Source organism: Centrocercus urophasianus, unplaced genomic scaffold (genome assembly GCF_019232065.1).
Source record: "Centrocercus urophasianus isolate 14NV4802_14NV808 unplaced genomic scaffold, USGS_Curo_1.0 seq_19, whole genome shotgun sequence".
In the NCBI taxonomy this organism is placed as follows: Eukaryota; Metazoa; Chordata; class Aves; order Galliformes; family Phasianidae; genus Centrocercus; species Centrocercus urophasianus.
Window position 1 is genome coordinate 15,257,581 of NW_024884744.1, and position 14,400 is coordinate 15,271,980.

The 14,400-nt window shown below is 41.8% G+C and overlaps 1 protein-coding gene across 6 annotated transcripts in view; it reads left to right on the plus strand.

The window, feature by feature from the left end:
• DOCK10 (dedicator of cytokinesis 10) overlaps window positions 1-14,400 on the plus strand; it is a 136,465-nt gene that overhangs the window by 24,546 nt on the left and 97,519 nt on the right. For 2 of the 6 annotated variants that reach the window (XM_042820432.1, XM_042820433.1), the window contains exon 1: window positions 11,619-12,233. The exons of the other annotated variants lie outside the window; for them this stretch is intronic. In XM_042820432.1, the coding sequence (XP_042676366.1) occupies window positions 12,129-12,233 (105 nt within the window). In that variant the 5' untranslated portion in view covers window positions 11,619-12,128. Of the gene's footprint in view, window positions 1-11,618; window positions 12,234-14,400 lie in introns of those variants that run through there. 6 annotated transcript variants of the gene reach the window in all.

Consider the following 14,400-nt stretch of genomic DNA (forward strand, 5'->3'; position numbering starts at 1 on the left):
GATTCAAAATAATAAAGCAGGTGATGAAAGCATTCTTTTACAGAAGAGGATATTTTTTTTCCTTTTTGCAAAAGAAGCAATTTATTTATTTGTAAGCAGTGCTTCCCAGAAAGAGAAGGGTAGGATATAACTTAAACATGTATGGAAAAGTCTGTGCCGGTAGCACTCACTGGGAGCCCTTCATGAAGGCTTTGTGGCTTTATGAAGTTGAGATATGTGCTCAGAATGCTTCCTGGGAGAGAAGGTTACCTATGGGAAGGTGACTTGATGAAAGCCAAGAGAATAAAGAGGAGAAGAAAGAAAAAGGAAAAAATGAAAAACAACCCACAGCCTTTGGCTTTCAGCAGCCTCACTGCTTTGCACGTTAAGCACATTTATAAGCAAATCTGTGCATGCATGTCTCCATCTGCTGCAGCTCTATCTGGGGGGTGCTGTATGTCATTCTGCCTGATTCTACTTCTGATGGGCTGTACCAAACACCAGCCTTATGTGTTTCCCTGACTGTTTTGCTCCTCCATTCTTTTCTTTTTGGTTGAAGTATTCTCGTTTTACAAAGGAAAACAGAAGAGTTGAGAAGGAAATTCCAATGATCTTGTCTGGTCTGGGATTCTGGAATTGGGTGTCTCTGGTTGTAGAAACCTTAAAATGTTTATGGTGGTGTATATGAGAATATACCAAATCAGGTCTGTGTGCATATGTTGCATTTGTTTGTCTGCTGGCTGGGCTGTGTGGGTGGTTTAGGATGACAATGTATAAAGGACTGGGAGCACTAAAGCTGCCTGCTGCTGCATCTGCTGAGAAATAGTGTTATCCCATGCTGATCAAGCTCTGTTACAGGAGCAAGTCCCAACTTGTGTGGCAGGTTGGGGCAGCACAAAGACCCACAATTACCTATAGGAAACTGACTTGATGAAAGCCAAGAGAATAAAGAGGAGAAAAAAGAAAAAGGAAAAAAAAAACGCACCAACCTCTACAGCCTTAGGCCATCAGCAGTTGAGATGTGTTCGTAAGCCAGCAGGACATGGCAACAGCCCCATGGTGCTTCAAGCACACAGCCAGCATAGCTCAGGGGTTTATATGGTGCTGCCTGCAAGCATCCGCAGCTGGAGGGGCTGAGGTCTGGAGGTGAGCAGCAGCATGAGGCAGCAGGGCTTTTGTTTTCTGTGCTGTGCTGTCTTGGGACCAGGCTTTGGTGAGCTGGGTGCAATAAGCTGCAGTTGATTCAAAAATAGATTAAACTCCTACTTCCTGAAGCTGCATCAGTGTCCATCCTCGCTCCGTGTCTCCCGATGACATTAACCCACTGATGACTGTGGCACTGAGAGCTGCCGTGGCTTTATTTCTGCACAATCATAGAGACAGAATATCATGAGTTCAGCTGATCTGGATCTAAATGCATATAGCTGTCCAGCATCTGTTTCCAGGCCTTTGGCTACAAATGTGGGGATATTGATCTACCTGGGAGCAGCTGTGCTGAGAGAGCAGGGCTGGTGCAGGGTGGCCCTGCTGAGGGACAGGCACGTAGCAGGGAAAGCTGTCATGGCAAAGGGTGTGTGTGAGGGGGAATGACTTGAAGATGAGAGAAAAGCCAAGCAGAAAACGCTGCTGCTCCCCACCTGAATTGAGTTAGGCATGTACTGTTGAACTTGGGTAAGGTTTGATTTTTGAGGGCAAGTAACTACTGCAATATGTTGACATAGCAACTGCTCTCCTACTGACAGCCCTTTTCCCTCCCTGCTTGTTGTTTCCAAGAGTTTTGGTTTTGCTCTACAGTAAGTGTTAGTCCTTCTAGCTATGTTCATTCTCTCTCCCTTCCACCCACCCCTCCTCCCCCAGGCACTTCTCTCCCAAAGTGAGAGAAGTCTTCAGCTTTGACTTCTGGATAAACTCTATCCATTCACCTCCATGTTAGTTGGGAAATCTGAATAGTGTTTGGCAAACAATTCTTGATATTTTCCACTTCCATGGATTTTTTTTAATTTTTTTATTTTATTTTTTACAACAGTAATTTTAATGCCCTTGGTCTAAGCTTAATTTGAATAAATTAGAATTCCAGTTCAGGCCATTCAGGTGCTCGCCTTAAGCAAAGTTTCATTGCTTGTGAGACAGCAGCAGATATCTCTGAGTGTCTCCATGATTCATAGTCTTCTATATGTAAGAGTTGTTTGATTTTAATGCACGTAGCTTCTGTCGCTCTGTAGCCTCTCCAGCAACCTCTGAGCAGCAATGTGGGGTGATGCAGTGCAGTCCAACAGGAGCCACTGCACCTCCCTTTCCCCCAAAACAGCTGCTGAACCATCTCATTTCAAGCCTGTGTAGCTGCTGATAGTCCCAGGCTGCAACAGAAGGATAAACTGAGCAAGGCACTGCAAGTACATCCATGCTTTAAAATGATGCGTGGGTTACTCTATGTGCTGTAACACCTCATGCAGATAGCCTCCGTGATCTTCTTTTCCATCACATCCCGGGAGAGTTATCACCTGACTTCTAAAGGCTCTCAAGAGATTCTGTCTTCTAGATTCCGTTTCCCATATCATGCAAGCTTCTAATGAAAGGCATGGCTGCTTTTTGACTGTTAGGCAACTACTGTCAGTCCATGGGTGCATGCCATTGAGCTCCAGGTTGCAGTATCTCCAGTAGCTTGGATAAGTGGACAAACATAGGTGATTTTAAGGTGCCTTAACCAAAGAAATATCTGTAAATGCAAAACCCAGGATTTCATTTCTAAGGCTAAGCAACCTTTCAGCACATTTGATCCTATCAGCTAGCGCTACCTGGCAGCTCTGCTTTTGTCAGTGTGTGAAATGAGAAATTAACTCTGCTAAGGTTCTTAGGTAACTGAATTCTTGCATGCTGCAGTGCTGCTGTTTCAGGAACACAGAAATGATCGCAGTGTCATTGCAGTGTCTGAACCTAAGGAAAGCAGAGGGCCCAGGAAATGCAGGAACCATTCCTTGTCCTCTGGGTTTTGAATCACTTCCTGGAATAACCAAGTTTTATGGCCTGAAGTAGTGAGTAGAATGCCATGGGAAGGAAGGAATGGCATTCAGCATCAAAAGGCATGTCACTGTTTACTATTTGAGGATGTTCTGGGAGGCAAGGTTCTGACACTGTGGGGCACTATTCCATATCTGGTCCTTCATAAGCCAGCTCAGATGGTTGCCCAGCACCTCCTCCACTGAGCAAACTGTGCATGTGGATGCATCCTCAGTCAGAAGGAAGCTTGGCACATTGATTCCATTGTTCTGCAGGCCACTTATTTTAGAGTCAGGAACCTATATAAATAAATACATGTTATTAAGAAAAAAACAACAAAACAACCACACTGTACCTTTTTCTTCCTGTTAATTTGGTGCCTCTTCAGAACAAAATGTTATGTTCTGTCTGAATAGAAAGAATTTGCATGCAATATCTTGCTTTTACAGTTGCAGTCTGTTAATAATTATTGCCAATTTGTGGTTAGCTTAAAACATAATAGTGTCTGTGTGTGGTTTTCAATGAAAAATAGCCATTGTAATGTTTGTCAGACTTCTTTATGCCTAGGGCATCACTCTGAATGCAGGGTATAGAACCAATTGAATAGCACACTTCATGTCTTGGTGTTTGTTTTTCCTTCTCATCTGTCAACTGCTGTGCTCATTTTCTTTTTATTACTACTGATACTTGAAGATGAGACAGCCGAATTCACTTCTCAGTTTTACATGTGTAAATTCAGCAGGACACATTTCTGACTTAATGCAGTAAAACAGATTAACTCTGCTGCTTGCATGTTCCTCTTTTTATAAAGAAATCGTGAAATGGAAAATGTGTGTGGCCTTGCTGGGTCAATGAGTGGTTAGCTATGAAACTGGCATGCTGGGAGTTAAACTTCTTGGCGTCATCACTGACAACTTTCCTTTGGCATTTCAACATGGTTTTGGTGCTACAATGGTGTTTTCAACAGGTGATGAATTATCTGCTGAAATCAGATCCTTCAGAGGGGAAACCGTAACAGTAAAGAGATGAGTTACTGAATCGTGAATTCCTGGAACCAGATGTCCCTCCTCCTTTTGAAAGGCTCCTTCTATCAGTAAGCACTGTAGAAATGTGTACCTACAGCTCTTTCTGTAGCAAATCTGGTCTTAATTGGTTTATGAAGGAGGACTGTTACTTAAAAGAAACATTGCCTGAAATTGGGCCTCTGTTTTATCCAAACATCAATCTTTGTACCAGTTCCCAGTTTGTACCAGTACCAAGAATATACATAATATTTTTAAGCAGCCACAAGCTTTTGCACATGGAAAGTGCTTGTCAATTTTCCTTTTCAATACAAAATCGAGGGTAATTTTAAGTTACAAGAGCCTGCAGGAAGAATCTGAATTGGGGGCTGAATATTGCTTTTTGTAAAATGCGTTCAAAAGACAACTGTATTTCTTGGAAATGTGCTCACAAAGGATTTGCTCCTAGAGCCAGACCATGTCTGCAGTGTTTCGAGCAGAACAAGGAACCAAGTGAGGAAGAGCTGCAGCAAACTCTGCTTTATTTCCCATCCACATCCTTTTCTGGCACTTATAATGCCTGGCTGTGCTGTGTATTTGTAGGGAGTCAGAAGTTAACCTCTTAGCTTCTGATTCTTCTGACCAAATCTTTTGTATCTAGCACAAGCAGTGCATGGAGTCGGGTTTTTCCAGATATTTTGATGGAAAGAGAGAAGTATTTGGACATTCCAGAATTTCCAAAATACAAAAAAGTCCCGCAAACTTGATGCAGATGAGGTTGTCAGTGGTCAATGGAGGTCCCTCGTGGTTAAGCAAGAGTGAAGGTCTAAGGACTTGCATGTTGGACACAAAGAGCTAAGTGTGGGAGTGGAGAACAACATAAGAGAAGGAATACTGGCAGACGTTCATCCTGTTAGAGAAAACCATTCCGAGAAGGCAAAAGAGGAGGAATCGTGATTAAACTCCCTGCCTTGCAGCAGCTGAGATCTGAAAGCTGAGAACATCTTTGCTGTGTTAAAAATGATATAGTTCTGATTTTTTGCTCACTCAAAAAGTCATAATTTTTTTTTTTTTTTCTGTTCTTGGATGGAGGAGTTCTATATCAGCTTCCTGCAAGGGCTTTAATACCATGCACTATTCATAACACATGGACCAGAACTGGAAAATTACAGAGAAGAGAGGAGGGTCAGCAAAGGTAGACTGTGAGTGCATAGACATGGTTTGAACCTGAATGGACCTGAAAAATGACTATGAAGGGCCATGGTAGAAGTTGGGAAAAACAAGAATGGTGTCAGACAAGTCAACCTCACTTGTGGTTCCTTCTGTCAAGAATTCGGTGTCATAAACTGAAACTAGTGGAGAGCAAGTTTGGAGGAGAAAAAGAGAGTGGAGAGCAAAAAAAAATTTGTTTGACAGAACGACTGTTTGAGCTGTGTCTTTTCTTTCTACAAAATATTTAGCATCTGTAATGTCTGCATAGACGATGGATTGTTTTGGGTTGTTGTAGTTTGCTGCTGTGTGTGGGCCTCCCCCTGTGAGCCAGGTGATGCTGGCAGCTTGTCCATGCATCTGTGCCTTGAACATCCATTGGCTGCTGCTTGCTGAGAAGATGGGCTAAGTGGGGGAGCAGAACTTAGTGGATTATATTTCTTTTTGCTGAGGTTGGGGCTATATTTAGTTTTGATTACACAGGCTTTCACAAACCACAATGCTTGTTCCGGGATTCCAGCCACTGCCCCTTCTGTTTTTTTCCAGAATTTTTATTTTCTTATTTTGGTAGGGCTGAAGATTGCATGTTTGTTACAAGTATGTGTTAGGATTGGCAGTTCTTAGCTTAGAAACTAGAAACGGAAACTGAAAAGTGAATCACTTCTCTGGAAGTACAGAAAGTTGTGTCAATGTGAGAAACACCTTCTCAGGTGTTGGCAGTGTTACTATTCACTGTTTTACTTTGTGTTGCAAGAGATTGGGTAAGACAAAGGGAATGTCAAAGGATGCAAGATGTCTCTTTCTCACTGCCAAACTAAACCAATGCAGATGTGACTTGCAGGATTTTCTTGCATTCTTTTTTTTTTTTTTTTCTGAAGTATCATGCTGATCATGAAATCATGCTGATCGGTTCTTTGAAATTTGTATGCCTTTTCTCTCTTCCAAAGTGCCATTATTGACTTTTCAACCATAGGACCCAAATGATGAATTGATATTTTTCTAGTTTCTTAAGATACCACTATAAGATAGGATAGCATACAGGAATTCATAATACTGAATTTATGCTACAAGTATGTAATGTCAAATACAATAATAGTTGTACTGTCATCTTGCATACATACAGAAAGCAAAGTATTTTAGTACTTAGAGAAAACAATGAAGAGAAGCTAAGGATATTTTATTGTTTTATATACAGTAAGTACGTGTATGTATGTATATATGCATGTATGTTTATGGCATTGCAGATGGTGATTCTGACCTTGACTAAATGAGTTTCCCGACCTCTTTTTGCTTCAGCTATCCCAGCTGGAAAATTGGGTGAAAATGTGGATTCTTTGTAAACCAGATGTTGTTGAAGCCAAGCTTTTCTTTGCAAATAGACTGAAAAAGAATTATCATTTCTGCAATGTAGCGTAAACAGAAATAGCAAATATTGGAGTTGCAATCAGAAAAGAATGCAATGGAAACCAAAAAACATGGCAGCGGCAACATGTCTGGGGATAGCAAATTTAGATGATTAAATAATTTAATGGCTTTTTATGACCCTTTATTGCTATGTGTTTTGTTATCAATGGCTGATTGAAGTCCAAGTAGATGAAAACAAAAGAGTAATGCTTGTTTGGAATTTCCCAACGCATCAAGCTAAAGAAGAAATTAAAGTAATTGCGTATCTTATTTTTGTGCACATCAGCAGGACAACATTGCTAATGGAAGGTTTATTCTTCCATCCTGATTGCTGATGTAAAATGAAGCATTTTGTTTGCTGAAGTATTCTTACTAGCCCAATTTCTATTCAACCTGAGCAAAGATAACTGGAGCAGAGGCCCACGGTTACAGCTCTCAGCTGTGCAGCATACAGTTTGTGGCTCACTGTGCTCCAGGGACTTGGATTTGCAACAAGGGCAATTTGCAGCACTGTAGCACATGGCTCTGCTGGCTTTGCCAAGGACTGTTGTCTCAGGTGTGGAACAGGTGTGAAAGGAGTGGCCGTAGGGATGAGATTTGTGGCCCTAGTTTTCTGCTAGGTGCAGGGGGTTTTTCCAGCTTGGAAAGCTGCTGAAACCTTTCTCCTGTTGGGAATATCTTCTTGGGGGGTTGGATGGTAGAAGCATTGTCATAAAGTGGAAGGACTAAATATACACACATTGCCACAGAGTTTTTGGAGTTGTTTGTTGTTTTTTTTTTTTTTTTCCTAAATACAGAAGCTTAAACTCACAAGTTTGTTCTGTGTAAGGTGCGCTGATATCTGGGCCATGAGGTGAAAGTAAAGGGCGCACAGAGGAATGCTGAGATCAGTGCTCTGTCAGCCCAGAAGGGCAGAAATGGATTGACATAGGTGCAGCTGCTGGCACTGGGGTCTGTTTGCTGGAAAGTTTTGTTAGCAGAGCTCTGACAAATAGAAGAGGCTTCTTCTCATGGATGTTTATGAAGGGATGCTGCCACCTTGCCTTGGAGAGCTCACCTTCTGTGCTGATGTCATTTTTTCCGTGATAGATTCCCTGCCCTTTGTCTGCTAAGGGCTGTCTGTGTGGATGTGTAGGCAGAATGCAAGTATCAGCTGCTTCAACAACTTCACAAAGCCTGTTTTATATATGCTGAGGTTGATGTTTCAGCTTGTTGTTAGACTGTACCTGGAGTCAGATTTCTCAGAAAACAATGTAACTCGCTTCCAGCTGATTCAATACCAGAATGACTTGCAAGAAGGTTGCTTCATGTGTAATTTTACCATTATAAATTTGGGAGAAAAAGGAAGTCTGTCATAAAAACAAACAAAAAAACCAAACAAACAAAAAACAAAACAAAACAAAAAAACACAACCACAAAAAACAACTTATTTCTGATCCCACTGCCGTGATCTACTTTACCTGTGCAATGTGAAGCTTTTAGGAAGTACAGTTTTTACATTCCTTCACAAACCCAAGCAGACTACATCCTGTCCTTGACTTCTGGAAGATGCGGATGAGATGAATGTGGAGTGTACAGTCACTGACACCGAATTTTCTGTTTTCTGATAGGGCCTGAGTGTCATCCTTTGGTTTTTCTTCAGTGATTTTTCTCGTGTGGTTCTACCAGGAACTCTTGACATGCTGGGATTTCCACAGCCATTCAATGGAGGTGGGCAGGGTCCTTCTGTGCACTCTGCTGAGCGACCAAGTGTTAATCCTTGGTAAAAATTGGGTAGGCCAAGTATCTCATTAGGTCTGTATTGTGGAGACTGCCTGGGTGGTAGTGTCACTGTCATTGCAGTGGCCTATGTTTATAAATGAAGCTAGTTTTGTTACAAGAGGTTTATCTTTCATTTAGAATATAATTTCTGAGTGGGCATACTACACAGTGCTGTTTGAGGCTTGGGTGCAGCATGTTCCGACAGGAGTGTTCCCGCATGTTAAGCTGTCTTTTTCCAATCTGTTAAATAACTTTGACCCTGCTTCACCTGCAAATGCTAGCCTCCTAGTGCAGCTCTGGAAAGATGGATGAGCAGGTTTTAGCAAAATAAGCAAAAAGCAAATGGGCGAGACTGATAATTCTTTAGGCCGGTGTAGCAGATGTTAACTATTTGCAGTATATGTTGCTCATATTTCTGTAGACTGGTTTATATATACTGCAGAGTTTATGCTGGCACAGATTTCTCTGTTGTTTTGAAACATACCAGAGTGCTTGCAGACTCGAGGCACAGAGTACCTATAGATAGCTGCTGTGGGGGTGGTGAAGTCTTTTCCTTCCATAATGGACCTTGATGCATGCTCGAGAGCGCCTGAGGCTGCTCAAGCATGACCTCTTGTTGGTTAGTACCTGCTCTTCTGTATTTGTTTTCTTGCTTTCTCATTCTGAGCTCTCCTGTGCTTCTTTCTTGGAGGTTGTCCCATCTGATTTAATTCTCCATGTGTGCCTGTTTCAGTGATGTAATTGTAGTATTGACAAAACTCTGAGTCTGCAGTACTACCACGAAAGTGACTGTGGGTGTGCAGTTATTTATGTATACATGAGCATAAATCAAGACTGTACTTTTGACTTGCACTGTGCGTGTCAGCATTCCTCCTGAATAGAACCCTGAGCCAAAGGGAACTATTCATTCCCTGAAACTTGTTATGAATTTGATCTTTGCATGAACTGATGCTTTATTTTGATCCTTCTTGGAGGGAGAAGGAGATTATATTACTTAGGAGGGCAGTATTGTAAATTCAGTATTTACAATTGCAAGTAGAATATTCAGCAAATCAAATATTTTGCCTTTTTAGAAATGCTTCCTATGTTGAAGATACATACTTTCAGAACTGAATTTTTGTATGGTTATAGGGCTGCTTGATAAGCTTCAGTTAATTCTGCTTTCCAGCAAGTGAATGGCATACTGTAGGAGTAGATTAGTTTGTCCAGCAGTACATTTCTACATATCACTGTGTGTTGTAGGTTCAAACTGAAGTCAATGAAGCATTCCAGTGCATAGATTTAAAAGAGAAATAAATTAAAGAGGGTGGAAGATACAGAAGCAATGTAGGAAAGCAGAAGAAAAGAATCATTAGAGAATTTGTGACCTCCTGTCAAAAAAACTGAATGCTAATGGCTATGCTGTTAAAATTTGCTTTGCACTTCTGCTACAGAACAACGCATTATTAGATGGCTGGGGATGTTATTCCTGTTACAAGTGCAGATGGATGTGCTTTCAAAACACATCTAAGAAAGTGATACCATTATTTGTAGTTGTTCACTGTTAATTCTGTTATATTGCTGTGTGAATACTATAGCTTATTTGTTATTTCATTGCTTCAACCTTTAAATGTCATGGTGTTGAGAAATTACTGTAAGCGTGCAAATTTTGTCCTTGGCTGAACTGAGCACCAGTAGTTTGCAGGCCTTACGCAGGCTCAGGAGCTGGCTGAGCAAGGAACCATCTTCCCCTTTGGGCAGCCTGGCACCTTGCTGCACAGTTTGGGGTTAAGGGACTATCTTTGCCAGGTTCCCTCGTCAGGAGGTGTCTGTTGTCCTGTGTGCAGGCAATGCTGCAGGAGGCTGAGGGAAGGAGAGCTGGAGATTTGTGATGTGTGCTCAAGTTACCAGAAAAGAGTCGATATGCTATGGAGCCTCTGAGAGCAGTTGATATCTGCTTGAAGTTAAGTCAGCAGGGCTGATGGATCCGGCACTAAATTTAACTTCTGGCAAGGACCTTTTATCTTGGCAGCTGCATTCACTATGTTAGATGAGAGGCACTTGGGACTTGGTAAAGATAGTTGGTGGTTGGAAAGAAAACAAGGGTGATTCCAACTTGGTTAGTGTTGTGGTGCTATATTGGTAGCCACTTGAAGTGTCTGCATACCTTGGCAAAGGACTTCGGCTGTCTTTTCTGTTTTCTAGTGCCAAACATGGATGCTTTTCACTGCTAAGTAGGAGTGCAGTGAAATCTGTCTTTACCAGCCTGCTATATGACTGCTGAAATTCAGCTTCAATGAGATGATGATCTCAAACACAGAGCTGAGAGATGAAGATACTGTTGGTATAGTTTTTTAATTCATGGAATTTGTGCACTGTACTTCAAGTTTAGAAGACAAAAGCAATCATGGGACGGATATGTTTGTGTAGTGCTTGGGTTATATATGCTGTGCTCAGTATGTCTGGGTCCCTGGCATTCTGCCTGTGGAACAACCATGTAGAAATTTTGCAGAGGTCTGTTACCACGGATCAAATGTTACTAATGCTGAAAATGCCTGAAAGAGTTACTGGAATTCCCAATTCTTTGCTCAAAGAGGGAAAAAATAAGCAACAACAACAACAAAAGACAGTACTCAGGGCAGTGGTGCATGTCTCTGAATACTTAACTAAAATTAGTTATGAAAAAGATGCTTATAGTTTAATATGCAAAGTATCTGGAATGAAAAAGTAGAAAAATGGATTATTCTCTTGGTTACACAGACTTAGATTAACTGAACGTAAGACTTATGGACATCCCACAGAGATGGTCTGCAAAGGGAAATGCAGCTCTGCTGCCCAGCAGGCTGAACCCTCTGCTGAGCAGAGGAGAATAGAAGGGGCCGTGTGTGTGCATGCACATGTGTGGGCACTGAGGAGGTTTGTTTGGTTGTCTCAGACCTTGATGCCCTGTCAGCCTGCAGACAGCTGACTTTGAGCAGCCTCACCTCAGCAGCAGCAGGCAGGCTGCCCTGTTCCGTGCAGGGCACATAGCTGCCCTGAGCGACCTGCACTGATGGCTCCTGGGCACTGCAGTGTTGGTTCCACCAGGCAGACGCATGGCAGGTGTCTACAAAACCAGGTTTTACAGGTCAAAATGTATTTTGAACTTCACCCTTTTTTTTTTTTTTTTCCATTTTGCAGCTGTCTGCGGATGCATAAGTTTGCAGGGTGCTTCCTCATACTGATATTTGCACTGATTTGAAAGGGGAACTGTTACCTTGATACAAAGCAAGGCAGATCCCAGGCCTGAGTGGCACCTACATGCTCTGCCAGGCCTGTTTTCAAGGCCTGCTTACCTGCACTGCAACAGATCACCATTTAATGAGGAGCTTCTTTGCTTGGAGACATACGTGTGCGTGAAAGAAGAATGCAGCCATTTTGACTTTCGAATCAGGGAGGAGAAAGGATGTAATGGTTTTTGAGGCAAAGGCAGACGTTCAGTTGCAAGTTTTTTTCCTACAACTTCCTATTTTGATCTGCATAAGAGCCAGGGGGTTGTGGGGATGGTGTATTTATGGTTTAATGAGACACCATTGCCGTAGTAGAACATTATTCACAGGAATAAATGAGTTATTGCAGGCTTTCTTCTTCCTGTTCTGTTCTGTTTCTGTGGATAAAGTGTGTGAGTTTTAGCCATACTTCCCCACTGAGTGGTATCAGTACCTTTCATTTGTTGCACTGAAGCTGCTGAAGCAAAGAGGTTACAGGGGCGCAGTTTTTTAAGAGTGATTGTTTGCCGCTTGAATTCCTACTGATACAATGAGCTTTCGAGGACGAGTTTTCAGAAGGGAGCCCAGTGAGCTGCGGAAGAAGAGAAAGACCATTAGGCGAGTGAATCGAGGAGAAATGCAAAGGCTGAGCTGTGTGAGTATTCCTCCATCTTCCATCTCTACTACAAAATTGTTGTGAGATTACAGGTGAAATATAAATAGGGGAGAGCAGGACTTATTCCTTGGTGAAGGAATACAGAGAATGACTGATTCTCATCAGACTGTAGGATAAGGCACGTGGTAGAATGACTTTTTTCTTATTTTTAAGACTGAAGCATGCGAAGTTCAGGGAGTTTACATTAGGAAAACAAGGTAGCATCATGTTTTTCTTCTTGGAAAGAGTGTTGAGGCACTGGCACAGGGAGGTGGAAGGCTCACCATCCCTGTAAGTGCTCAGGAACCACGGAGATGTGGTACTGAGGAACAGGGTTTAGTGGGCAATGCTGGCTGTAGGTTTGACTGTTGGACTAGATGATTTTAAGTCTTAGTCTAAGTCTTTTCCAACATAATGATCCTGTGTTGTTGATCAGGCAGATGCTGCCAGCAGTGTAATGTGATGATGTCGCTATGCCTGGTAACAAACGCTTGGCAGTTCTGTGAAAATTCATAATGGTGCCTCTGGAGTAGAAAGTTCTTCTGTGTGATTTCAGGGTCATTTCACACTTTGTAGTCTGCTTTGTGTAACTTGTGCCTTTGGAGACCAGGAGCAGGAGAGAGCCACCATCCTTCTGCAGCGAGCAATAGGGGAAAGCTCCAACGCCTTTGGTGGAAAGCTGCAGCAAGGTTCTGCCCCATCAAGGCAAACAGTGGCACGGAGCTGGGACTGCACATTCTGAAACCCAGAGTGTGGCACACGTTAATTATTTTGTGTCTGATCTTTCTCAACTAAAAGTGAAACTATCGGAAAGTTAGGTAAAACACAGAACTTTGCTGTGAGACAACTTAAGCAAGCACTGTTTTTCAGAGTATTCTCTTAACTGGAGGCACTACTTTAGATTTAAAATGTTTATTACTTTCCCTGATGATGATTTGGAGACAGTGGATCCTTTACTTTGTAAGAGCTGTTCAGTTTTCTTCTGTAGTTTTGTGTAGCAAATTAGATTGTGTTTCTGTGCCTGCTGAGGGATTTTTGGAGGCTATTCTTCGTGCTAACGTAACAAAGAATCAGTGATAATACACCGAAGATGATTATTCTCATTAGCTTTCTTAGGAAGGAAAGTATATACGCAATTGTAGCATTTAGTAACAGATAAGGTGGAATGGTCTGCGGTTCATCCAGGAGTAAAGTATTTGTGTTTTGCTTGTGACCATCTGCCATTTAGGATTTGTATTTTACATGGAAGTGGATCTTTCAGACACGGCTACTTTACAATGTAGCTCCTGCTGTCATATAGTTGGGAGATGCCAAGGGCTAGGGAGGTTTTGAAGTTAACTCTCAAACACTGCTAGATTTTCAGAAGTTCAATAGTTCCCAAATAACTGTTGGGATTTTCCAAAGAGTGAAGTGTGTCAGTCTTCTGGACTGAAAACATTGCAGCTGAGTGGTTACTACTGAAAACTTACCTTACAATTTCAAAGTGTCTGAGTCTGCTCTTGTTTCCTTGAAGCTGGCTCCAGAGTTTGGTAGAATCAGGGTTACATACCTGAAAACCATAACATTCTTGAGAGTTAACGACAACAAAAAGCCATCCTTTTGTACTTTGAAGGCATTTGATATTTTAGGAAGTTTCATGACTAAGCTTTTAAGGAGGCCTATTTTCCCTTGATAATAGTAATTACTTGCTTTTGATAAATTGATGTTAATGAATGTTAATGATAAATTGAGTTAAATCATGAGCTTTTTCATTGGTTAGTCCTTACCAGGCTACCTGTTTTGTTTTGTTCAATAAAAAAGAAAATTGTACTTCATAGTCTCAATCTCTGAGAATGAAGGCTGATGCTGCTGGTGAGAGCATCTGACCCTGCAGCTCACAAGACTTGCTAGGACATAGGCAGTGCCACTTGAATTATACTGATAAATCCTGGTTGTTTTGTTGTTATTGTACAGATCCTGATTTTATGTGATTAGTGCTCCCTAGAAGTGATTGAAGGCTTGCAGGAAAGACGGTTAGAAATAAAACAAAGCCCAAATAGCAGCAATAAATCAGTAGCATGCCTGCAGGCAGTGCACTGTACTTCTGCAAAGTGTCTGGCTGTTATAATATGTGAGATATAAGTTGGGTTTTCAGTGGAATCTGTTTTTATTTCTTTTCAGACAGAAA